The 27,670-nt window shown below is 43.4% G+C and overlaps 1 protein-coding gene across 1 annotated transcript in view; it reads right to left on the reverse strand.

The window, feature by feature from the left end:
* Window positions 1-27,670, reverse strand: part of CNTNAP5 (contactin associated protein family member 5) — a 705,383-nt gene that overhangs the window by 351,653 nt on the left and 326,060 nt on the right. The window contains exon 7 of the mRNA XM_060261906.1: window positions 18,051-18,194. Within this exon, the coding sequence (XP_060117889.1) occupies window positions 18,051-18,194 (144 nt within the window). The remainder of the gene's footprint in view (window positions 1-18,050; window positions 18,195-27,670) is intronic.

Genomic DNA, 27,670 nt, shown 5'->3' on the forward strand with positions numbered 1-27,670 from the left:
GGTGGCTTGCTGGCATTTTGACTGGGGGGGGGAGGAGAGCCCCAGGCGAGCGAGGCCTGCTTGGGCTGGCTGGCTCTCTAGCCAGCCCAAGCAGGCCTTGCTCGCCCGGGGCTCTCCTTTCTTGCATCAGAGGTTGCTTTTGGTTGGGGGACAGCGGCATATGCTAATGAGTTATGCCAATGAGCTCCACCACCTATTTTTCTACAAAACGACCCCAGGTGATGTCATCGCGCTGGGCACTCACCACATCCCCTGCCTCAGCACATCCCCCGTGCTGTTCTTTCTCGGCTCTGAGGGATCGGTGGGCGGGGCTCCTCTGATCCCTTAAAGCTAAGAAAGAACACTCAGTGCAGCCCCTGCCCCCAGCGCTCTTCGAGTTTGGAGGATGCTAGAGAGGGGAAGTGCCATTCTTTCTTGGCTCTGAGGGATCAGGGGAGCTCCTCCGACCCCGCAGAGCTGAGAAAAAAATGAGTTGGAGGCTAAAGGACAGTGCGAATGGGGGTGGAGGGCAACCATGCTGGGAGCTGGTGCCCTAGGCAGTTGCTTAATTCACCTACTCCCAAATGCCGGCCCTGTTTGAAGGAGAACTGATCTGTAGTCTGGAGATCAGTCGTAATTCTGGGAGATCTCCAAAACATATCTGGAGGCTGGCAACCTTAGTGGTGGTCAAAAACAGGGCAACGTGCCTTTTTATCAGCGAAGAGGAGAGATGACGAAAAGTGCTCCCATGTTTCTCAACACAGAAAAATTCCTCTGTGCATAATTAAGCTAATATTTTCAAATAAAATGAGGTGCAGTCACCCATGGACATTGAAGAACGGAGATAGTCACAGCTGAATTCCTTTCATTGAAAACTCATGTATTAGAATTATATCAGTTAACAAAAAGAAAATGTGCTCATTGGGGTGAAATTTCATCCCCATGGCAGACTTGGTTCATAATATGCTTGGATAAGCAATTCTGAACTTTCTTATCTGGGTCTTTATCTGAGTCACCTAAGCTTTTAGGTCACTGGCCAACAGCACAACAAAAGATTTTACAGCCATTTTATTTGCAGGAACTGAACACTGTCACTTCATTACCTGGTTCAGTAGCTGAAGCACAACTGCAGAGGAAAGAAACACCTCTAAAGCCAGTTTTTAAAAAAAATCATAAATCATTCCACTAAGAAACAAAAGGGAAAGAAGGTATGAAGAGAGAAAGAGAGAGAGAAGGACAAATGTACATAGATAACTTGGGGCTATTATGGGTGCACAGTTTACTGCAGACAATCCAAGCAGTCAAGCTTTTAAACTTGGATTTAAACTGTGCCTGCAGTATGCATGATTCTTTTTTCTCCGGTGTTTTTATTCTGCAGCCCAGAATAAATACACCAAGCTCTGTACTGCCTTCTTGTGCTGTCCAGCAGGTTCACTGTGCTCCCTGCATGCAAAATCTCAATGCTGTCTCCTCCTGTGGCAAGAGAGGGCAGCCCAGCGGAGCTTGCAGTGTGTGGGGGGAGCCAATGGCTTGATGCTACCTCCTTCTGCCATCCAGTTAAACCAGACAGCAGGAGAGGATGGCCTAGTGGATTTGCTATGCATTTCGGCAGCCAATGGCTCCTAGGGTTGCCAATCCCCAGGTGGCGGCAGGGGATCTCCCAGTTTGGAGACCTCCCCCCCCTGCTTCAGGGTCATCAGAAAGCGGGGGGAGGGGAGGGAAATGTCTGCTGGGAACTCTATTATTCCTTATGGAGATTTATTCCCATAGAAAATCATGGAGAATTGATCTGCAGGTATCTGGGGCTCTGGGGGGGGTGTGTTTTGGGGTGGAGGCACCATATTTTCAGTATAGCATCTAGTGCTTCTCCCCAAAATACCCCCCCAAGTTTCAAAAAGATTGGACCAGGGGCTCTAATTCTATGAGCCCCAAAAGAAGGTGCCCCTATCCTTCATTATTTCCTATGGTAGGAAGGAATTGAAAAGGTGTGCCGTCCCTTTAAATGTGATGGCCAGAACTCCCTTTGGAGTTCAATTATGCTTGTCACAGCCTTGATCTTGGCTCCACCCCTAATGTCTCCTGGCTCCACCCCCAAAGTCCCCAGATATTTCTGGAATTGGACTTGGCAACCCTAATGGCTCCCTATACACACAGCTTGGTGCTGCCTCCTTCTGTCACATGGTTGAAACCAGGCAGTGAGAGACGGTGACCCAGCCCACTGTGCCTGACGGAAGCCAATGGCTCCCTGCAGGTGCAGCTCTGTGCTGCTTTCTTGTGCTGCCCAATTCAAGGTGGCAGGAGAGGACAGCCCAGCTGGGAGTCATTTTTTTTTTTTTACAAGCAGCATGAGGCTAGTGATGGTCTCATATTGCTAGACTCATACCACTTGAAAAAATTAAAATATGAGTAGGGGAGTGGCCTACAAGGGGCAAGGACAGGGAAAATCAAAGGTAATCTGAATGCTTTTGACTTACCCTTGGCTTCAAAGTGATGCAAGGAAGAAACTGGCACAAAAGCACTCTCAGAAAAAAAAGAGAGAGAGAAACTGTGAATGGAGTGCTAAAGGGAGGGGGAAATGCAGGACAAAAAAGAAAACCCAACAGACATGCATGGCGAAAGTGTGGCAAAACACCCATGCATAATAGGCCTTGATCTCCCCATCTTTTTAACTGAAAAGAAAAAGAAACTGAAGCTAGTCTTTCAAATTCACCTTGCTGAGGAAAAGCAAAATCGTGGAAATTGGTGCATATGCACAAACGTAGATTTCACATTTTGTGCCAATTTGCAGGTATTATGGCCCCCAATACATTAAATATTATTTTCTCAAACAAAATATAAAAATGAGCCAGACAGAGACAGAAACCAATTCTACAGTCGCTGCTGCTCAACCCCCAGATTTCTGCTTTTATTGGATCAAGCGATTGATTCCCCACCAGTTGTGGCATGGGCACATTTTGACCCACAGCTCCTTCCAATTTCCCTTGCAGTCTCTTGCTCTTGTTTTTTTGGTGAGCAAGAAACCAGTGAGGGAAATTGGAGGGAGCCGCAGGTCAAAATGTGGCCACACAGCCACTTGTGGGGAATCGATCACTTGATCCAATGAAAGGAGAAACCCAGGGGCAGAGCAACAGTGACTGCAGAATTGGTAAGAGGTAAACGTGAGAGAGAAACAACCGTTTCTCCATTAAAAAAAAAAAATTAGAAAAGAGCAAGAGTCCAGTAGCACCTTAAAGATATCTGCAAAAGTGAGCAATGATTCACAAAAGCTAATAGCCTGCCACAAATTTTCTTCATCTTTAAGGTGCTACTGGACCTTTTTCTATTGCTACTGGATCTTTTTTACTGCTACAGACAGACTAACATGGCTAATCATCTTGATCTCCATAAAAACAGAACGTTACTTGTAACAGAATTCAGACTACCTCCCATGTTAATTTCTGAAAATGCAGTCTCTCGAACCCTAAGAGTCAATGTGTCAAACATCAAAATAATACTTGTAGATTGGAGGCTAACTCATATGGGCAGAACTGGCTGAAATAAAAGCAACCATTCTTTACCAACCACAGGGCAAAGGAAGGAAGGAAAGAAGGAAACCATGTGGAGCAAACACCTGTAATATATTTATTAACAACAACAAAAAAGCCTTTTCAGATAGCACCACTAGGGTTTCCCCTGTGGGTAGCATGAACACTAATCTGTCACATATGAAATAAACTAGCAAAGAAGAAACAAGTTTTTTAAAACAAATAAAACTAGAGCAGTCACCATCATGGTTCAATATTTCTTTTTTTGTATAACTGCCAGAAATTAATAAGTTATGGAGCAGATGTCTTTTCAAAAATGACAGAACAGGGTCAGGTACAAAGGGTACAAAACCAGCCACATTCCATGGCAAAGGTTATCTAATGTTGCCATGATTATTCTGCCTCCATTATGTGGCCTCATTCTTTACCCCTTTCAGTCTACGGCTAGCTCACCTGTCCTGCCACAAAAGCCTTGTCTGCCCTTGTATAGAGTGCTGTTTATAACAACTGCAAAGAGTGCTGCTGCTTCTACTCCTACTATTACTACAATGATTGATGATGATTAAAAACCGGATGACTGCATCAAGGAAAACAAAGAGAAGCTGCTCGTTGAAATATGCAAGGCAAATATGATTATAAAAAGATTTCAATCAAAACTCACTTTGACAACTGGAAACAAAAGCACTTGCATGGGCAATATTTGACAGACATAGAGAACAAAGTTAACCATAAAACTATCTGGAGGTGGCCAGCTTAGAGTATGAGGCATACTATAGCATATTAATTATGGACAAAAAGTATTCATATTTACTACAGGGATCTACAGCAGGGATGGCCAAACTTGCTTAACATAACAGCCACATAGAATAAATGTCAGATATTTGAGAGTCGTGAGACAGGGTGGGAGGGAGGGAGGTGGAGAGAAAACTACTGTAACTTTAAATGCATTCTCCAAGCTGCCAGCCAATGGGGCAGTGAAGGCTTCAAGAGCCACACGATACACGTGAAAGAGCCACATGTGGCTCCTGAGCCACAGTTTGGCCACCCCTGTACTCGATCCTGAATGCTCCTCCGGTTTGAAAACAAAACAAAATCCGTCTCTCTGCAAAAGTACACCAGAGAGAGATTCTCAGCCAGCTTTCTCTCTGCTTATGCTGGTTTCCTCTTGAAGGTATTTGGAGGGAAGCATGATGCAATAGGATCTTCCACCTCTTCCAGTCTGAAGCATTGCAGTTCATTCTACCATCTCATAGTGGTTGAGAATGAGACTGTACCATTTGAGACCATGGGTGAGAAATACAATTTTATCTAGAGTTACTGAGCACACTTTTATGTTCTGTTCCTCCAAGGAGATCAGGCCTAAATAGTTCCATTTTATCCTGTTAATTTCTTTGTGAAGCTAATTAGACAGAGAGAGAGAGGGTGCATTCATACTACACTAAATAATGTGCTTTGGAACTGCATTTTTACTGTAGGTGTCTTTACATTCAGTTTTGATCCAGAGTTGCTGAGTATTCAAATCGCCTGCCACTGTTCTGCTTTCATTATTTCCTTTTTACATTTGTGGATCTGCTGTGATTTTGCGGAGCTAAACTTCTTCATTGCCGCTCATGCACAGACTGCTGATGTCAGTTACAGGAACTGCAGATATATAGTTGTTTCAGCACTCCTTACCTGAAAAGCCTTCTCCTGTGAAGGGCTGCTCTTCATCCTGAGCATCTTTCTCCCCTTGCACTCAATTCAGAAATTTACTTCAGATGCTTCAGCCCTTCTTATAACCCCACAAACACGAAACATTTATGGTATTCCTGCCCCTTTTACCTTTATAATAAGAGCTGCCTTCATCATTCCAACTGGTGGTCAGCCTTGGAATTACATCTGTGTATCCTGAGAGTTTAAAGCTGCTTGATTCCACTTGGTCCTGCTCCACATCCACTATTTTCCCTGGACCTTTTTTAGATTTGTCTGAATTCTTTCTAGATTCCTGCTTAGTAGCTCCATCCTGACCATCAGGATGGCAGAGATCCAAGGTCAGCTAGGACCATAGAAAATTATAAGCCATCCCAGTGACATCTCAACACAGAAAAGGACAGGTAATATTTTCTTCCAACCTCTTTAATATTCCTTCTCTTTTTCCTTCTTCTTTAATCCTTTACTTTTTCAAATACGCATTTCACAGTGTGGATAAATATAGTCAGGGCTTTTTATTTGGTAGCCGCAACTCCTTTGCATATTAGGCCACACAGCCCTGATGTAGCCAATCCTCCTGGAGCTTACAATAGGCCCTGTACTAAGAGCCCTGTAAACTCTTGGAGGATTAGCTACATCAAAGAATTGTGGTCTAAAATGCAAAGAAGTTCCTGCTACAAAAAAGCCCTGAATATGGTACAAGTACTAGAACTGGGGGCACACACACTGACATGTACACAGATCCTATACGACAACAGTAAGGGCAAATTCAGTTAATGACGTGGCTCAGCTATAACACAAAGCCATGCTACTCCATTGTGCATGATCAAATTGTGGCTTGCAGACCTCCTGCAGTGCAGGGCTCCCTCTCTTCACATCAATGCATACATTGCTATTCACTAGACTCCAGGTTATAGAATGACACTGGATTATAATGAAGGAAAAAACGACGGAGCACAATGAAATAGGTCAACCTCTGGGCGGGTTTATCTGAAGCAGAAGAACTGTATAAAATGTTTAGATATTACTTTGTGAGGTAGAATACAGAGATATGAAGACAAAAGTTCAAAGAATCCTTGAAGAATATTTGAAAAACGAACTCCCGTATGAGGGGGAAATGACTAGAGAGAGACAGCAAGCACACATAGAATTCGTTTCTAGCAGCCAGCAGCACGCTGCTAGGCTGCTGGAACGTCTTTCCCTGAGAGGAAAGGGAAGACGTTTGCAGCCCATTTGGGTGCGCTTTTGAAGGGGCGGGGCTTGCTGTGATAGCAGCAGCGCCATCCACCCCCTACCTCAGTCTCCAGGCTGAGATTGGGGCAGACGGAGCTCCCTGGGCTGTTCTGCTACGTTTGTTAATTTCAGGCTGGGAGGAAGTGCGTTTGCTTACTCCTCTGCTGCCTGATCGGAGCATAGATAAGGCGTGCTCCTGAAGAACGGCCTGGACGGAGGCTGTAGGGGCTTGTATTAAGTTCAGCTGCTGTAATCGGGCCTCTGATAAGACCCTGCGGCTGGCTGTTTCGCTATGTTTGCCCTCTGCTCAATTCCTAGCTTCGTTGTTTGTAATTGAGATGTTATGGTTCTTGTTTCTAGTTTGACTTTTTTTTCTTTTTAGATGCTGTTGTTCCTGGCCAGAGGAGCCGAGTTCTCGTCTGTGGACACAGCTATGTGTTTTGGGCCGCACATCGGGCTCAGAGAACTTCGGTCAGCTCTCAGTCAGGTTCCACAGCAAGGACCTGGGTCTGGCAGACCCCACTTTGAAGCCCTAACTCCTATGTCCTCCTCAAACTCCACCACAGAATCTCCAGGAATTTCTTCCTCACCAACTTGGCACTGGCAACCATAGTCAGGAGTGGCCCCAAAGAGTTCTTCCTGTGGAAGGGACAGTGGCTCAGTGGTAGAGCATCTGCTTGGTAAGCAGAAGGTCCCAGGTTCAACCCCTGGCATCTCCAACTAAAAGGGTCCAAGCAAATAGGCGTGAAAAACCTCAGCTTGAGACCCTGGAGAGCCACTGCCAGTCTGAGTAGACAATACTGACTTTGATGGACCAAGGGTCTGATTCAGTATAAGGCAGCTTCATATGTTCCTCAGAGGCCTGTAATGGGATCTTTCAGACCAACAGTCTATCTCTGGCAGACTGTTTAATTGGGAGGAGTCCTAGGGCATTACATCAGCTTACATCATTCTCCTCTCCTTTCCCCCCTTTGATCTGAACAACAACAATAACCCTGTGAGGCTGGTTTGAAATCACCCAGTCAGCTTCTACAGCCCTCACCTGGAGATTGGCAACAGTGGTTCCCCAGGAGGAAAGGCCTCCCTCAGAGGCCTGTAGTGATATCTTAGGAATTTCCAACCAACGTGGAAAGATATAACTAAAGGCCACTGAGTGAGCCTTGCTGTCATACCACCCACTCCCTGCCCCGGACTTCCTACAACCAGGCCCTGAGGAGAAGCAGTACCGATCAGTAAGCTCCCTGTCAGCAAAGAACTGTCTTCAACCAAGGTCAGTGGTCTTCTGCTGGTGTTCTGGCCTGATGGGGCCAGGAGTGGGTAGGGGAGAGCAGAATCAGCCAATGGCATGGCAGAGACAGTGTGAGCCAATCCTGTGCAGGCTACATCCAACGAATGAAAATCCTCAGAATTGCCACCACGGTTGGGCTTTTATTTACTACTGATACTAGAGATAAATTAACAGCATTAACACGTTATATGTATACTTGTAGATGGTCCATGTCCCCCTTGCTTTAAGAATTTCTCATCCCATGTCAAGTATTCATTGGGCCAAGGAGGTGTTCTTCTCTCTTTGATTTGGGATCTGAGAAAGGAAGGAGTAGTTCTAAAGCAATTATCTGGGTTCTGACCACAGAAAGCTAGTAAGTATCTGTCTATGAAGAAAATTACTGAATTGGTCCATCATTCAGTCCCACTGCAAAAGCTATTTTTTAAAAAATTAAGAGATGAGACACATTCATATTAAGAGAGGCAGTTTGGTGTAGTGGTTAAGTGTGTGGACTCTTAACTGGGAGAACCAGGTTTGATTCCCCACTCCTCCACTTCCATCTGCTGGAATTGCCTTGGGTCAGCCATAGCTCTGTCAGAGGTTGTCCTTGAAAGGGCAGCTGCTGTGAGAGCCCTCTCCAGCCCCACCCACCTCAGAGGGTGTCTGTTGTGGGGGAGGAAGAGAGCCAGTTTGGTGTAGTGGTGAAGTGTGCGGACTCTTATCTGGGAAAACCGGGTTTGATTCCACACTCCTCCACTTGCATCTGCTGGAATGGCCTTGGGTCAGCCATAGCTATCTCAGGAGTTGTCCTTGAAAGGGCAGTTGCTGTGAGAGCCCTCTCAGCCCCACCCACCTCGCAGGGTGTCTGTTGTGGGGGGAGAAGACATAGGAGATTGTGAGCCGCTTTGAGTCTCTGATTCAGGGAGAAGGGCAGGGTATAAATCTGCAATTCTTCTTCTTCTTCATACTGACTTGGATCCTATACCTTCTTTCTCATGTTTTGTGTTTCTCTCTGTCCACTGTGAAAATGGTCCTCTGCTGAGGAGTGTGTCCTTTTTATGCTCAGTACCCTTCAGCTCCTTGAAAGACATCGGCTGGATTTAGACGGCCAATCTGAGCCAACACAGGCACTACCCCCAGGCAGATTTAAAAGTAAAGGTCAGACAGGCACAGCTGCCACCTGTTCCATTCTCACACCCAAATAGCTATCAGTAGGGAAATGGTAGCAAAATCTTCTGCCGCATCCGTCAAGCATCAGATCTCAAAATAACCAAGCGTTGATTTTGAAACAAAGTCTTAGTTTATTGATAATCCATTGTGCTCGGGTAGGCACTAGATTGGAAGTGATACAGTGTAACTCTAGAATACTAACTTTAAGGGGGCACATCAAAGGTATCTTAGGAATTCTTACATATGCGTGTGAAACTAACACGCTGGCAACTTTATCTATTCTTGCGGTTTAGCAACATCCTGGGTCCAGGTTGGAGCCTGAGAAAGTATCCCAGGAGGCCTTATCTTCAAAGAGGACATTCCTGCATTTGCTACTAGTGAGAACTAAAGGAGATTTGATGTGCAATACCTTAGAATAACAGTTAATATTACAGCTATACCATGACAGAATCCATATGCTTGACAGCATCATCCCATGTTTCCTGGCATCTGACCATGGGAGTGCACAAGCAAGGCAGATTGGTGGTGGTATGAACCCTCCAATCTGCTCTAGGCACTCATCAGGGAGGGACAGTGGCTCAGTGGTAGAGCATCTGCTTGGTAAGCAGAAGGTCCCAGGTTCAATCCCCAGCATCTCCAAAAAAGGGTCCAGGCAAAAAGGTGTGAAAAACCTCAGCTGGAGACCCTGGAGAGCCGCTGCCAGTCTGAGAAGACAATACTGACTTTGATGGACCAAGGGTCTGATTCAGTATAAGGCAGCTTCATATGTTCATAAGTATTTCTTAAAAAAAAAAATAAAAATAAAAAAATCACTGCCATAGAGCACAGGAGCACATAAATGCATGAGTGCATGGCCACCAAAAATGTAAGGAAAAAAAGAAACCCAAACTGAACTGAGGGGATGGCATGCAACAACCACGTGAATGCACCAAAGCATCCCCCACGTGATATACGGATGCGTCACATGGGACTGTGTGAATGGGATTTTTCCACTCCATTTTGGGGTGGAATGATTTGAAATTCCCCCCCATGCACATGGAGCTACTGTTGGGCTTTTGTCAACTTCACTTCCTGAAGTCATGAGTTAATTGTGTTTTTGTTCATGCATGCTGATGTTTAGCTAGTTTAAAGGTAGGACCAATGAGCTACTCTGCACATATTTCCTGCCAGAGGCTAGGTGTTAATAGTGTCAAGCATGCTATTTCTGTGCATTAAATCAATACATTTATTGGATTCTTCCTCTTTCGCTCTGACAACTGTCCTTTCCCATAGCTGCAAATCAAAGCTCAACCCCTCCTCTTACTTTTCTCACCTTCCTTTCCTCTTTCCCACCTCTGGGTAGAAAATGTAGGAATGCTGTAACTTTGATGATAGAGAGAATGGAGGCACCTCCCCCGAACAGTTCCCATTCATTGCTTATCAACAGGAGCAAGAATGTATGAGATCGAGGGAAGTTTCAACGACAAGATAGTAATGGTTAGTATTTTTGCATAGTTGTAACAATTCACACATGCTTGTGCTATGGGAGAGGTGGAGTCGATGACTCATATGTTTTTTCGATGCCCTTTCCACCAGGTACAGAGGGATAGGTTTGTTTCCCCGTTTGTAGTCAAACCAATGGCAGACGCGGACGAGGCATGTTTGGAGAAACTTTTGGTGGATGCAAGTCCAACCATCTCTAGACAGATAGCCAAATTTTGCCATTATCTTGTGAAGTTCCATACTAAGAAACAAGAAACTGCATGTCTTGTATGATCCCTTGGAATTTTAGTTTATAAATGTTTTTATATACTCTGATTTAAAGGATTTATATAAATTGGAACTGACTTGAATTTTAAAATTGGTTCAATTATGTTTTAGTTATCTTGGATTGTATAGGTGGGGAAATGTTTATGTATTTTATTGTATTTTATGTTTTTTTAGGAGGGTATTTTATACTATCTTAGGTATTTTAGGAGGGTTTTATATGATGTGTTATAGTTTTTATATTGGTCTATGACTGTAATAAAGTTCATTCATTCATTCACATGCTTGTTATGTCTTGAGGCTATCTTTTCTATACCCTTTGATGTAGCCCTTAAAACACTATGCTATGAGCAACTCTATCACTCTCAAGGTACTGCACCTTGAGCAACAATGGCTTATCAATAAAACAAGTCTTTGTAGCAAACAGTTGCTTGATTATTCGAAATACCTATGCGTGACAAATAGCTCTAATTGGGTAATCAATACATTGGGGATGGACTAGGGGGGGAAGCATTGGGTTTCAGTTTTACAATCCTTTGTTTAAGTCTCTAGACTTCCACACCAGTTGCTGTTTAGATCTCAAAGAGTGAACATGTAGATGGAGAAGATAGACAGGATGATCATCCTTTCTTGTTCTGTAGAATTCCAAGTTACCCTTTGCTCACTGGATTTGTAAAGATTACTTTTAAAGCTAAATGCTTGTGGCTGCTTTGTGCTTTACTCTGCATAACTCTGCTAAAGAGTCCCTAATGGCTACCCATCCGTACCCAGCCATAATGTGAGCAGAAGCGCCTAGAATGAAAGGAACATGCACTCTACAGAGGAGGAACGCCTTTGAAACCAATGAAGATGAGTGCAAGTGAAAGACCCAAGCCTTTTGCGTTCCCACCAAAACACTTTATCTCATTTCAGAGGGTCAGATTTGCAAAAATATGAGGCCTTTGTGTATTGTCCCTCCGGCTTCCTCTGATAATAATAAGGTTGGTAAGGTAAAAGATATTTGAGAATTCTTTAGCATCCTTGTAAGGTTTAATGGGGTTCAGAGCAACTTAATGAAGTAATGTGTTTACAATTTATCTAAAAGAGAATAAATTATTTGTTTACAATAATGTGTTTACAATTTATCTAAAAGAGAATAAATTATTTGTTTACATGTATCTGCTACTGGGATTTTTCTCCACATTTGTTCAATGCTGCCATTTTTTTTCCCCTCAGGTTAGTCCAATTAAGTATTTTTGCTGTCACGGCGGCCCCTGTTTGTTCTGAATTATCACTCCTAAATTGTGCTCATCCACCTGACATTGATGAGTCACAGGAGATAAGAACACACCGTCCCAGTAAAGGAAAACTAAAAGTTATTTCAATTTTTGCTGTGAGTTTGCATCAACATGTCAGCCCATTTCTGGCATTTGAAATTTCAAACATACAGTCATCTCAACTGTACGCTTGCTTGTTTGTATTTTTAAGGTAGTACATTTTGACAAGGAACCAAGAAGGTTGTTATATATTCAGTGGACGACTCTGCACAACACCAGACTCTGAGTAGGTAATGCTCAGGCCCATAGCCATGGTGGGGCCCACAGGGTCCTGGTTCCACCACATAAACACTGAGGTCAGGGGTCCTGCCCCTACCACCTACCCCCTCCCCCGCAACTTCCACCAGTGGGTGGGGGCCCTGGAACTCTCTTGCTTGCTCAGCCTTTCCCTGGCAGGCTGGCCAAGCCCATTCTGCTCCCAGCCCTTTCTATACGTGGGCAGGTTGCCACTGCCGTTGCCACCTATCAGTGCCTTCACAGACATGTCACTCACTCCTGAGGGAAACCCCCGCCACCCAGAACCCCAGCCACCCACCTGCCCAGCCTCTGCAGATCCATGGAGAGCTGGTTAGAATCATTCCAGGACCCTGCTGTGAAACTGCACAGAGCAGGATCCTGCCTTGGATGAAGTGAGCGCATGTGCCATCTGCTCTTTCCAAGCAGCGGCTGCCAACTCCCTGCAAGAGGCAAGCTCACCACTTGTAAGGCAGGCACTTGTTTCCCTCACTTTCCCTCCACCATTTAAAGGGGAAGGTCCCCTTTAAATGGCTGGGAAAAGCGCAGGCATGTGTGTGCCGCATCCAGGATGTGATGACATCACCCAATCCCCCTGAGTGAGAAGATTGGACCCGGGCCCGGCAACCCTACTGAAAAAGGAGGAGCTAGTCCTTGGTGTTAACTGTGTTCTGAGACAATAATCCTAGTTATGGTCAAGGCCTGCTGAACATCGTTTATTACTCCAACCGCATCAAGCAGTTCCACTGCACAGAAGCAAGAATGCAGGAAGCCAAAATTAGGACTTTAGGACAATGATGCTTTTAAAAGGAGCAGCTCATCAGGCAATATGCAAGGCAAGCCAATGCAAAACATGTTCAGTCTACAGTTCTGACATTAGCCTGCCGTGTGTTAGTTGATCTCTTGAGAAGAGTTACAGGCGGATGCCTTTTTTAGAATGTCTTTCAGTTTTCATAAGTCACCATTGTGAGCTTTTGAAATTTTGCTCATTGTTGCCCATGCAAAGTGAAATTAGTTATTCACTTCACAGCATTTTACAATGTTCGAATGTAACTGGTGTAAGGAAAGGCATAGCTTTTAACAGTAATTTGGGTTTGTAGAATCTTTTGGGCTCAAGTGCCGTGTTCTACTGGAGAAAGTTTTCCTTCCAGACGTTTCGTTCTCAGCTGCGGAGAACATCCTCAGTGGCGTTGCAGCCGGAGCAGGTGCTCTGATCTTCTTGGCTGCTGTGCATTGAGTGAGGCCAGGGCTGCTGGAGAGCTGTTATTTCTAGGCTGGAGGGGGTGTGGTGAGAGGGCAATTGGTTTGTGAATGTACCCATTGTTTGGTGGGGCTTCCTGGAAGGGTGGTGATAAGGAAACTGGCTGTGGAATGTGACCATTGTTCTGTGTTAATTGCTGGGAGGGTTGGAGGGGGTGTGAAGATAAGGAAGATTACGATTGAATATATTATTATTACGATTGAATTTTGTTTGTATGGCCAAGTAAAAAAGGGCAACTGCAGTTACACCATGACACAGAATGGAACTTTTGAACCAAAACAATATGTTCATAAATTGAGCGACATCCCTATTCCTGATGCATAGGCCAAATACAGTGTAAATGGTTTTCTAGAGGTTCCAGTTTTATAAATGCTATGCCTATTGAGACTGTAGAGCCACAGGTTTGCAGTACTGACTCCCTCAGTGTTCAGTTGTCATTTAGAGAGGTATCTCCTGATTTCTTGGCATGATCAACAATATGGAAAAAGCAGAGAAGATGAGAAGGAGGAGGGGGGGTAACCCTTTGGAGCAGCAATGCACAATTTCTTTTAGTGAATGGCAAAGTGGAAGAGACTTAAGTAAGCAGTGATGTGTTTGAAGCAACAGAAGCAGTTATACTGGGTGCACTTTGTTGTGAATCATCCCACTTCTTTTTCCATTAGGCTTGTCTCCTTCACAGAAGGATGCCTGCACAAAGCAATATCCTGGCTCAAGTGAAGTGACTACAGAAATTCCATTCTATATTGAGTGAGGTCCCCGACTGAAAAAAACAGCTCCATATGTGGAGAACAGGCCTTTTCTCCCAGCAGAACTAGCACAACAGTTACGGTTATCTTGCAGATAATAGGCCCTGAATGCACTGTAGGCTGAGGAAGAAGATGGAGACAATTTTCTTAAAGATCCAGAGTAGCAAAGAAAATTGGTAATTATCATAACAAAAGATGCCAACAAAATCTACAGCTGCTGCTGACACAGTATGAGGTCTAGGCTTCCCAATCCCCAGGTCCCAGAGGGGGATCCCCCGGTTTTACAGGCTTCCCCCCTCCCCCAGCTGGCCAGCGGGGGAAGCCCCACCCCCACAGCTGTCATGCACCTCCATGAACAATTCCCATAGGGAAAGATGGGGAATTGATCCGCGGGTATTGGGGGATCTGGGGGGGGCTGTTTTTTGAGATAGAGGCCCCAAATTTACAGTATAGGATCTAGTGCCTCTCCACAAAATACCCCCCAAGTTTCAAAAAGATTGGACCAAGGGGTCCAATTCTATGAGCCCCAAAAGAAGGTGCCCCTATCCTTCATTATTTCCTATGGAAGGAAGGAATTAAAAAGGTGTGCCGTCCCATTAAATGTGATGGCCAGAACTCCCTTTGGAGTTCAATTATGCTTGTCACAGCCTTGTTCCTGGCTCCACCCCCAAAGTCTCCTGCCTCCACCCCCAAAGTCCCCAGATATTTCTTGAATTGGACTTGGCAACCCTAATGAGGTCCAAAGCCTTGCTTTCTAGCATTTTCCTTGTGTGTCAATTCAGCAGTGTATTTGCGAGAAGTTTCTCGAGGAGGGAGAGATAGCATAGGAGAAAAAAAATAAATAAAGGTTTTGCTATACACACATGCATAAATACAACCACATCGGGATGAGCCGAAAATTTATATTACATTTTGCTAATTCTTTCAGCTTGCCATAGAACTTTCAGCATACCATAGAACTGGCCACAGTCTTTTATGGGTGCATCGTTCCAACACACCGAAGTGCATCTTGAAGGCAGATTGTGGACAACTTCCCTAGATGTTCCCATCTTGGAAGACTGTTAAAGTTTTATCATAATGCTCTCCAGGATTTTGGAATACTATTACCATACACAGTGCAAATCTATAAGGTTCATCTATGATCAAGAGCATTCCAAGGCTGCATCCAGACTGTGATGATTCTCCACACAGCTCTTGTTGCCACTGCAAGTGCAGAAAAGAAACATCTGCACAGCAATTTCCTTTACATTTTTATGGCCTTAGCTTATCATTGCTGCCTTACCTTTATGCCATTGGAGAGCCATTTTCAAGACTTTAAAAATCATTAATTGGTAGAACACTATAGTTCCTCTGAATTCTCAGCTTTCTTTTTTTTAAGTCTCTAGATCTTTTTATTGTGGAGGTATAAAGGGAAAGATGTACTCCTTATGTCTCTGCAGTGTATAGGCTAAAGATTTCTATATTTTAATGAAAGCTGGGAATTCAGAGGAGTTAGCAGACTGTGGCAGTAGATTATTCCAATGTTATATTGATAAAAAAAAATTAGCAATTTCAGCTAAAAAGTCTGAAAACAGCCTTCTGGTAAAATGACGAAAAGAACAGCAAGCAGGTGGGGGGAGGTGGCACAGTGTTGGGAGGACTCTGGATAACACATACCTCCTCATCCACTAAGAGCCCCATGGCGCAGAGTGTTAAAGCTGCAGTACTGCAGTCCTAAGCTCTGCTCATGACCTGAGTTCGATCCCCGACGGAAGCTGGATTTTCAGGTAGCCAGCTCAAGGTTGACTCAGCCGTCCATCCTTCCGAGGTCAGTAAAATGAATACCCAGCTTGCTGGGGGGAAAGCATAGATGACTGGGGAAGGCAATGGCAAACCACCCCGTAAAAAGTCTGCTGTGGAAATGTGAAAGCAACGTCACCTCAGAGTTGGAAATGACTGGTGCTTGCACAGGGGACCTTTCCTTCCCTCATGACATACTTGGACTGTACTCCTCGCAAAAAGACTTAAGAAAATCAGGTTTGGAAAAGAATCCTCATACTGGGGATGGGAAAAAGAGGACTAGAGACCAATCAGACTGCAATGTGATGCAGGTGTTCCAGAAACAAGTGATGATGAAGAAGAAGATGATGATATTGGATTTATATCCCGCCCTCCACTTCGAAGAGTCTCAGAGTGGCTCACAATCTCCTTTACCTTCCTCCCCCACAACAGACACCCTGTGAGGTGGGTGGGGCTGGAGAGGGCTCTCACAGCAGCTGCCCTTTCAAGGACAACCTCTGCCAGAGCTACGGCTGACTCAAGGCCATGCCAGCAGGTGCAAGTGGAGGAGTGGGGAATCAAACCCGGTTCTCCCAGATAAGAGTCTGCACACTTAACCACTACACCAAACTGGCTCTCTGATGTTTTTGGGTAGACAAAGCAGACAAAACCCTCAGTGTGCAGGTGAGCCTAGGCTGGCTATGCTCATGTTATCTGACCTACTGGTAGATTCACTATGAAAGGTAAAGCCAGAGAGAATTCCCATGAACTTAGGCAAGCTGTATGATAGGGAAAGAGCTGAAAAGAGAAAGTGTATATTTAAGAAATAAGGGCTATTGCTCTAGGGTTGCCAAGTTCTCTCCAAGCCCTGGTGGGGGAGAAAATGATGTCACCCAGAAGTGACGTCATCAAAATGGCAGCACGCACACGAGCCGCTCTAGGCATTTCCAGGAAAACTCTATTGTTTTCCCAGACGCTCTAGCCATTTGGGAGATTAAAACTCTATGGTACCTATTGTACCATAGAGTTTTGCCTCCCAAATGGCTAGAGCATCTGGGAAAACCATAGAGTTTCCAAAGAAATGCCTAGAGCGGCCCTGCGTCTGCACCACCATTTTGATGGCGTCACTTCCGGGTGATGTCATTGCGCCGGTGATGCAAGGGGAAGTTCCCTCTGCCTGCCAATGTGGGCTGGTGGGTTGGGAACCTCTGAGGCGGGGGATTCCCTGCCTGGACCAGGGGCTTGGCAGCCCTCTATTGCTCTCTCAGACAAACAGATGTATGCCACTGAATTTCACAGTCCCATTGTTTCAACATGAAAATACAAATTTTGTTTTTCATCTCCTTTTGTCTTTAGTTTTTATTTTCTGTTTCCTCACACCAATGTATTCTCACATAACTATTACACATTTTAATGTACCTGTTTTGAAAAAGTGTTTCGCAATCCAGCATTGTCATATCAGTGATAATGAGCCCTACATATTTTTCTACATTCACACTTTAGTAAAACTTCTCCAAAATAAGATTCTGAATCCACTAAAAATGGAATCCTTAAAGATTCCACATGTGCACCTGTGCCTTTCATTATACTATTCTTAACTATGGCACAGCCTTCAGGAACATGGTTTGAAACAGCAAAATATATGTATGGGGTTTTTTTTCTAATGGAAGAGTCATCCATCCAACAACCATCTTCCTTATCTTCACACCCCTTCCAACCCTCCCAGCAATTAACACAGAACAATGGTCACACTCAACAGCCAGTTTCCTTATCACTACCCTTCCAGAAAGCCCCACCAAACAATGGGCACATCCACAAACCTATTGCCCTTTCACCACACCCCCTCCAGCCTAGAAATAGCAGCTCTCCAGCAGCCCTGGCCTCACTCAATGCACAGCAGCCAAGAAGGTCAGAGCGCCTGCTCCGGCTGCAACGCCATTGAGGATGTTCTCCGCAGCTGAGAACGAAACGTCTGGAAGAAAAACTTTCTCCAGTAGAACACGGCACTTGAGCCCGAAAGATTCTACAAACCTTAATGAAGAGTCATTTGCTTGGCAGGGTGAACAGTATCTGTCAACAGACACAAGTAAAATGAGTCAGCAAATAAAACAGGTGCTAGGTCCTTACCACTATGTAGATCTGGGGCTTCCGTCTTTTGGCTAGGTCAATAATGTTGACACCATTGTAATAAAGGTTCTCAATGCAGCCATGGAAATTCTTCTTCAGGAAAGTTCCTGGTTTTCCTGGGACTGGGATTCCTCCAAAACTGAGCTTTAGGAGAAGAACAAACACAACAATATTTTAAATCTCCAGAAACTGTATTATTAGGGAAAACACATGAAGAGACTGAGGGTTCTTGAATGCTGGTGACTCCTGATGTCATCATGAAATGACATCATTAGACAGGAAGTGTAAGTTCAGTGTAGAAAGGAAGGTATGGCATTTTTGGCCTCAATTTGGTTTTGTTTGTTTTGTTTTTAAGAATTTCACCGAATGGCACATTCGGATTTAGAAAGTATTTTGGATGATCACTATGCTGGCTAAAAGGTGCCCACTACCATCTTGAAGGCACTTTTCCTACTGCATCCTTGTCTAAACAGCTTTTTAAAACCGTTAAAGAAATTAAAACATTCGCACAGGTCAACTTTTATCTGAGCTTGTACTTTTTTCAGCCGCTACACCCTCTTTTTGCCTGTTTAAGTGCCATGTTACAGCATTCTGGACACACATTGGTAATGGTCAGAAAACCTATTTCTGAGGCAAAGCAGCGGTTAATCTTTGCCTGTACTTTCCCCATGTTACTCATATGCTCAGCAATAGCCAGAGCACTGAGACTTAAGTGAAATTCAAAGTCAGGTTGTGTCTGTGTTCAAACTTAGTGTTACATGGTGGGCAGTGATTAATATCACCCTTCTTTATCCTCTTTTTCTCCTTCCCCACCATGATCTGAGGCGCCAAGGATTATTGTATAATCCTTACATTGCCTCAGAAGTAGCCCTGCTGAGCACTCTCTAGGCACGTGCAGAACACGCAATAACAAAATCAATAATCAACTACATCAGTTAACAAGAAAATAGTTTATTTTCAAGCGGACAGGGTGGGGGAGAGACCCCACTCCTCAAATCCCTACACAGAGGAAAGTTGTCTGTCAATGAGAAAGTGAGGTGAGAACCCTTCCCTTGAGAAGCCAGTTTTCTGTTTACAGAAAGGTTTTGTGTATGGGAACTTCTAATCATGGTCAAAGTTCTCCAAATTTAGTTAGCCTCTGCCTAACGGCCCTTGGAAAGAACAGCTTCCTCACTTAGCCTCATGGCAAAGCCATTTCTGTAAAGTCACCAAGCCTTGTTTCAAGCCCCATTGCACTACGATACTACAAATGTACCGTATTCTCCTACGGAATGTTATCCAAACCAATCCTATTACTGGCAAGACAAATTCTGTTTAAGGACAGTTATTTTATTTGGGGAGGGGGGACTGTCTCAATAGTTTGGACCCAGCAACTCACAACAGAAACAGATTTAGCTCACGTTTGCTTGTACAAAACCTTGCACAACACCTAGCACTTTACTCTCTAAAGAGGGGGCAGAAACTGCACAGGAACCTTTGCAGGTGGAAATATAGTAAGTTTATAGTAAAAGCAGTTACTGACATATATTTCTTGCATTTCCACAAGCAGAAATTTTATGCTGGATTCCACTCATTATTATTTTTTTTGCTTCAGACAGCTGCTGCCTCTGCTTTTCCTCCTTCAGTTCTTTGAGCTTTCTAGGTCTGTTATTCTCTTCTGCTTTTCGAAGGGAGCGATCAATATCAATTATAGCGTTGCGTTATTGAAAAACAGTTTCCTGAGTGATCAGTAATATTTTAATTACCAAACTAATTGTTTTATTTCCCTTAGGTAGGTCTTTCGTCCCCTAAGTGTACCAAGATAAATGTTCATTAAGCTACAGTAATGTTGGGGGGAAGTGATGGAGACATTAAAACTGACAAAGCAGTTTGAATAATTTCTGCATTGGTGGACGCGACCATTAAGTATAAATTAGATTTCAATAATTGTGGGATTAAACTGGTTTACCCTAGGCTGGGAATTTAGCCAGAGATACTCTTGTGAGAGATTTTACGGAATTGACTGTACCACGGCCACTATTACAGGTAGTGTGAAGTTAAGCACACCTGAGTGCCACTGAAATCAATGGGGCTTTACTATATTTATTGGCACAGAGACCTGCTGCCAACTAGCGATGACTGCAAAATCCTATTAGATTGGATTTTGTAATTGGGTCTTGGTTCTCACCCATCAGACTAGTCTTGGGATCAAATGGGAGATGAGTCTGAGAGGGCCCTGTATGGCAATGGGAGAGTTCTCTGGCCTTAGCAGTCAGTGACCTGGTCAGATTTTTTTTAAAAAAAACCCCCAAAAAACCCCGTTATGTGTCCATTTATATGACTCCAGGATTTCTGGGATTATAACAATCAATGTAGAACAAAAGTCTCTTTCAATACTAATCATTTATATGTTGGAGAATCAAAATTAAAATCTGTTTTGGCATAAAAAAGCTAACGGTGCCAACTGCCCACTCCAGTTTGGGATTATTATTATTATTATTTTAATGTCAGAGCAGTGACTGGGACAGAGAGGGAGTTCAGCAGTATTGCTTCTTCCATAGGAGAAACGGAAATCCTAGAGCACCCACAATGAAAACTGAAGAGAGAAAATGGCAGAATATGCCATGAGGGCCAAACGAATCAATTATATAGATAATGATATAGATAGAAGACCAATCAAAGAAGACCAATCAAAGAAGTGGAAAAAAATGGGAAAATTCTTACTATAAAGATGAAAAATGAATTATTTGTATTGGCTACTGAAATGCTTTCTATTATTTCAGATATTAGAATAAAGTTAGCCTAGGCATTAATATAGCTGTATTAATATAATTTACGTTGCTACAGATAATATTACAATGGCATAAATATAGGCATTTTTGAAACAGCCATCTCATAGGTCCTCATAAATGACCTATAAATGATACATTTAAGATTACCAAAAGTTAACTTTGATGTACAAATGAACGTTATCGTTATCTTTTTCCGTTTTTAGAAATGCTTTTAAAAATACTCTCAGATTTAAATTTGACTATCACAACTGTGATAGTACTAGGACTAGGGTTGGCAAGTCTAATTCAAGAAATATCTGGGGACTTTGGGGGTGGAGCCAGGAGACTTTGGGGGTGGAGCCAGGAGACATTGGGGCAGATCCAGGAACAAGGGTGGGACAAGCATAATTGAACTCCAAGGGAGTTCTGGCCATCACATTTAAAGGGACAGCACACCTTTTTAAATGTCTTCCTTCCATAGGAAATAATGAAGGATAGGGGCACCTTCTTTTGGGGCTCATAGAATTTGACCCCCTGGTCCAATCATTTTGAAACTTGGGGGGTACTTTGGGGAGAGGCCCTAGATACTATACTGAAAATGTGGTGCCTCTACCTCAAAAAAACAGCTCCCCCAGAGCCCCCGAAACCTCCAGATCAATTCCCCATTATACCCTATGAGAATCGATCTCCACATAGGGAACAATGAAGTGCTCAGCAGATGTTTCCCTCTCCCCCCCCCCGTTTCTGGCGACTCCGAAGCGAGGGATTGGCCTCTCTACTCATGAGTTGCTACCAACTTCTTCAACATAACACAGACACACCATCCCAAGAGGAAGCCTTTCCAATCGGAGACTGAAGCCTCTTAAGGTGGAAAGGCACATGGTCTTGTGAGGGCGAGGCTTCCCCCCGCCGGCCAGCTGACTGGGGGAGGGAAGGAGCCTGGGAAAGCGGAAGAACCCCCGCTCGGACCTGGGGATTGGCAAGCCTAACTAGGACAGCGGTATCAAACATGCAGTCTGGGGGCTGAATCAGGCCCTTGGAGGGCTCCTATCAGGCCCCCGAGCAACTGACTGTCATCTGCTTCTTTCTCTCTCTTGCTTCTTTCTGCATCACAGCTTGCTTTGCTAGGCTTGCTGAATTGCACAGAAGCTACAGGGCAAAGCCTCCATTTTCTCCATTGGCTGAGGTTCCTTTCTTGGGGAGGAAGGGGGGGAGGCAGAGCTTGCTTTGCCAGGCTCTCTCAATTGCACAGCAGAGCTACTGTGCCAACCAACTCTTCCTACTATTGGCTGAGGCTCCTGCCCTTCCTGGTCCCCTGGGGAAGGAAGGAAAGAGCCAGAGCTTCTTTGCCCAGTTCCCTGTATCCCATGAGAGAAATACAAAGAAAACACTTGCAAATTAAGATCGAGTACTAATGTTTAAGCATGTTTTATTTTAAGTTTTTTTTAACCTTTTAATTGTGTTTGTCAGCGTCCTTTATAAAATTTATATCTCTGCTACCTAATCTTAAATAGGTACACACATGAACCAGACCAATATAGCCTGGCCCAACAAGGTTTCATTTATTTCAAATCCAGCCCTCCTACCAAATGAGTTTGACACCCCTGTACTAGGATATATTGCAATATGCAAAGCTCAGATTTCACTTTAAACAAAGAAACCTGTTACAGCGAGAAATAATGAATGTTAACGATACATGTTAGGGTTTAGTAACAAGCATAGTATGTAGAAATTACTGAATATTAGGTCTTAAATTCTTAGTTTATACTCACTCTGATGCTGTTTTTCCATATGGTGAACAAATAACAGATAAATATGATACTTAAAATTCTCCCCTTCCTTCTTTCTTTTCTGTAATCCTGTAATGAAGATCTCTTTTAAAGGGTATTGTGGATTTTAAAAATATAATTATGTATGTATATCTGGTGGGTTTGATTTCTGGGCTGCTTGCCAATTTTTATTCTTCCAGCAGTGTTTTGGTTATGTGTGACCTTGGAAGGAGTTGTTTTAATCTCCTTCTAATTAATGGTTGCTCTCAGCTGCATTGGGTTGATTGGTTCTTCCGGGATGCCCATTTTTGGTTTGTCATTAGCCAGCTGAGGGGGATTTATACTGTTTCCCCAAACTGTTTTCTTTACTACTGTTTTTTTTTTTTTTTGCAAGAAGCCATCCTGCTTACCGGCTGGTGATTATGGTGTGATGTAAGTTGTCTGAGTTAGTTATATTTTATAACGTTATTGTTTTCTTTGCACCAGTCTGTTCTAAAACTGTCTGCCAGCTCAATAAAGTAATATTTTTGCTTATCTTTGAGTTGTGTTGCCTTGTCTGTCACTGTAAAGAAAACACCTTGCTCTGCCTCGAGCCGAGGGGAGTATAGGACGTTACAACCCCTATCTCAATTTATAATAATAATTAAAAACAAATTATTGATAAATCCTAGAGCACCTATTTCCTCCTGGGCCAAGACCTCTGTACCTAGAGATCAGTTGTAATTCCAGGAGAACTTCAGGTCCAACTTGAGGCTAGCAAGTCTAGTTGTAGCAGAATCAAACAGGAGCCCAGCGGTATCTTAAAGACTAACAACATTTGTTCCAAAATAAAATTTTTTGAGTCAGAGCTCACATCATCAAATATGCACCCATTAGACAGATGCATTTCAGATTACATCCGAAGTTAACGGGCAATAGGTTTAGGACAGACAATAGAAAATAATTCATTACTCAACGAACAGTTAACTTGTGTCATTCACTGCCAGCGGATGTAGCAATGACCACAAACGCATATGGCTTTCATGAAGGATATGTCTATCAGTGGCTTCTAGCCATGAAGGAAACCTCTATATTCAGAGGGAGTAAACTTTTGAATACCACTGCTAGAGGGCAACGTTAGGGGGAGGTCTTGGCCTCTGTGGTCTGTTTGATGGGCAACTGGCTGGCCACTGTGTGGGGCAGTTAACTGAATGGATCACTGGTCACAGCCAGCAAGGACCTTCTTAGGTTTTTATTTATACTTAAAGCTCCAAACAACACAAATGGGTGTGGGGGGTGGGGGTGGAGAGATGTTGCAAAGGTCAGCCATTTTAAACCAAGATCCTATCAAAAGAGTAATAAATAATTTACTCATAGTTGGTGTTTTAAATGAACATGCTAGAGAAACAAACCTAGCAGTGTGATGTAGCTTTCAAGCAATCTCCCTCCCTTATCACAGAGACACAACTTTGTGATTGCTCTTGATCTAGTATTTTGCTCTGGGCATGGAGTTGCCATCAGTTTCCCTCTGAGGTCAGATATGTCTCGACCCCAGTTCCCATCGCTTGCCACTACTCAGCTCGGCAGTGGGAGGAAACGCCAGTGTGAAAAGCATCCCTAATATGATGACATTAGTTCTGGTGCAACTTGAAAGGGACCTAATCACACAAGGTGGTACTATACCGTTTGTCCCAAACTACAGTCAAACTATAGCATTTTGGTTGAATGCTCAAGTATCACCCCCAGCACAATGATATTGCTTCCAGGTCACTGCCAGAAGCAGATGGATTCGAGTGGTTTTCTGACATTTTAAAGCATATTCTATAGGATGTTGGCAACGAAACCCCCCCAAGACTTTCCCACCAATATTGCATTTGCACAGTGTAGGCCAGCAGAGTTGTCTTGGGGTGATCAGCGACTTGTTGGGATGTGGCTTCTAGAAGAGATGGGCTGCTAAGTGGCCCACTGTGACTATTTTGCTTTGCACATTACACTTGAAATTTATTCAATTCTATTACTTATAATCCTTGTTTCGCACTCTAGGGTTGCCAGTCCCTAATTAGGGGCAGGGAATCCCCTGGTTTGGAGGCCCTCCCCTCTTGCTTCAGGGTTATCAGAAAGCAGGGGGGGAGAGGAAACATCTGCTGAGCACTCCATTATATCCTATGGAGACCTATCCCCATAGGGTATAACGGAAAATCAATCTGTGGGTATCTGGAGCTCTGGGAAGCTGTTTATTTTATTTTTTAAGATAGAGACAATAAATTTTCAGCGTAGCATCTGGTGCCTCTCCTAAAACATGCACACACACACGTTTCAAAAAGCATGGACCAGGGGGTCCAATTCTTTGAGCCCCAAAAGAAGGTGCTCCCATCCGCTATTATTTCCAAAGAAGAGAATGAATTTAAAAAGAATGTGGTCCCTTTAAAAGTGATGGCCAGAACTCCCTTCAGAGTTCAATCCTGCTTGTCATAACCTTTGTCCTGGCTCCACTCCAAAGTCTCCTGGTTCCAACCCCAAAGTCCCCAGAAATTTCCTGAGTCAGACCTGACAACAGTAACTAGGACTCAAGGTGGATTATGTAGAGTGAGTCAATACAATCAATGGAATGGGGCCTTCAACCAGAAGTCTAAAAAAACTGAAGGAAAGCAAAAGTATGAATAGGATACATTGAATGATACAAAATTCCAACTTGGAACAGATACAAGTTTTATCCATGCCAATTAGCAGTGACAGGGGAAGAAGATGAAGATGATGATGATATTGAATTTATACCCCGCCCTTCACTCTGAATCTCAGAGTCTCAGAGCACTTACAATCTCCTTTACCTTCCTCCGCTACCACAACATCCTGTGAGGTGGAAAAGCTGAAAAAGCTCTCACACAAACTGCCCTTTCAAGGACAGCTTTGCGAGAGCTATGGCTGACCCAAGGCCATTCCAGCAGTTGCAAGTGGAGGAGTGGGGAATCAAACCCAGTTCTCCCAGATAAGAGCCCACGCACTTAACCGCTACACCAAACTGGTTAGATGGTGCCAGTGTGCCAACTCATCCAGCTGTTTATTTTTCAGTTTGAAAATGTGAATAGGATTCTTGGAAATTTTATGCCTACAATTTGCTTGTGTGACCCTTGGCCTTCTAGGCTCCTTAAAACTGCCAGGGGTGGTGGCAGAGTTGAAGAGGTAGTTAATGCCTCTTTGAGAGAGGAAGAGGTCACCCTTACCCTCTGAAAGAATCTGTGGTGTGTTCACTTCTAAAGAAGTCTGGCCTCAACCAAGGAAATCTCAATGACTATTGCCCTGTCTCAGATCTACCATTCTTGAGCAAGGCAAATTGAGTTGTTTTAAAGATTTTTCTGTGTTTTGTTGGGCTTGTAGGTTCTTTTTGTATGTGGAAGCTTTTGCCAAGTGGCTGGTCTAATGTGTTTGGCTGTTGGCTTCTTTGATTCCCACACGCACAGGAAACGATGGAGAAAAGTAGAATGATCGGTGGACCTTATTCAGGTCCCCTACTAATGCATATGGTACGCACTTTGGGAATCCCAGAATTTTCCATAGGAATTTGGATTGGACACCTTCAATGTTATTATCCAAGGCTGTGATCCACACTGGGACCCCATATAAGAGCTGCGGTATCACTTTAGCCTTAAAGATTTTTAGCGCGACTGGGATAAACTGATTGCCTCTGCTGTAAAAGAAGCGCTGGATAGCTGCAACGCTAACATTGACTGACTTAATTATACAGTTACGATGATTCGTCCAAAGTGTGTTATATTGAAAATGAATTCCTAGGTATTTGTAGTATTTTACTTGTTCTATCTCTTTGCCGCCTATTGACCATTTAGTTGGTTTTCAAGATTTGGAAAAAAACAACAATTTTAGATTTGTCATAGTTCAATAGGAGCTTATTGTTATCAAGGAAGGTGATACAAACGCTTTAATCCAATTCTGGAACAAGATAGTATGACTGTATCGTCCGCATTTAACAGTAAGGGAACATGTCTGGCACAAAGTTTTGGACTATGATGATCGATATCTGACAAAAAGGGAGCAAGATCATTAAGAAAGAGGTTAAACAAAAAGGGGGCCAACACACAACCTTGTTTAACCCCCTTTCTTTACTTATTTTATGTTCCCTATGTATTTTATAATCTAGGATTTTATATTATTTATATTGCTATTTTACTGTTAAATCTGTTTTATGCCAATAAAGGCTTGCTATTTGCTTTTGCACAATGTCAGAAAATCTCACATTTATGATATAACACAACATGCATACACCATGCACCATATAGGTATAGTAGTCAGTATATTAGAGACAGCGAAATAAGCTGCAAACATGCTCAAATCAAGACTTCTCATGAAAGCAACTTTGATATATACTGACAGCAAGACTGATGTTAAGTGAAATAAAAACTGACAAGAGCCCTTTCGCTAAAACTCATCGAAATGAGCACACACTTGAAATTTAAAGTGATAAGAGAAATAAGAAAGTCATTTCCCCCTTCCTGAAGGGTTCTGAAATGAGGAAAGGTAATCATACACAAGATCAGCCACTCTAGTATTGACTTCAAGCTGTGGCTAAATGAGGGTACGGAATGCTTTCCTAAACACTGCACTTGGTTTGGTGCTGGGCAATTATTAATTACTGCTGGAGGATATAAACATCTCTTCCTCACATTTGACTCCAAATGATGGAGAGAGAACACAAAACAACAGAATGGTTATCCAAGTATCTATAATTGCCATTGGTAAGCCATCTGCTCCTGAATTAACAGTGAACTGGAAATTGCTCCTTTAAAGATAGGAGGAGTCAAAAATGACATGAGCCATTTGGACAGGCATCCAAGTAAGGGATTATTATGTTCTTGACATTGCTTTCTTAACCTGTTTACTGTGAAACTTACGTAGTTACAACTCAACAAGAGGGTAAACAAGAAATATTAGCTGGAAGGAACAGAAAAATGAAAAGCAAGCAACTAATGGTGTTAAAAATACAATCTCATCTCTCCAAATGGCTTGGCAGATATGAACAATCAAATGTAACACAGGAAAGGTGTGAATTAGATCATTCCATGCCAATATGGATACTTGCCTTGGAATGGAAATGCTAACCACTTGAATA

This window comes from Heteronotia binoei, chromosome 21 (assembly GCF_032191835.1).
Source record: "Heteronotia binoei isolate CCM8104 ecotype False Entrance Well chromosome 21, APGP_CSIRO_Hbin_v1, whole genome shotgun sequence".
In the NCBI taxonomy this organism is placed as follows: Eukaryota; Metazoa; Chordata; class Lepidosauria; order Squamata; family Gekkonidae; genus Heteronotia; species Heteronotia binoei.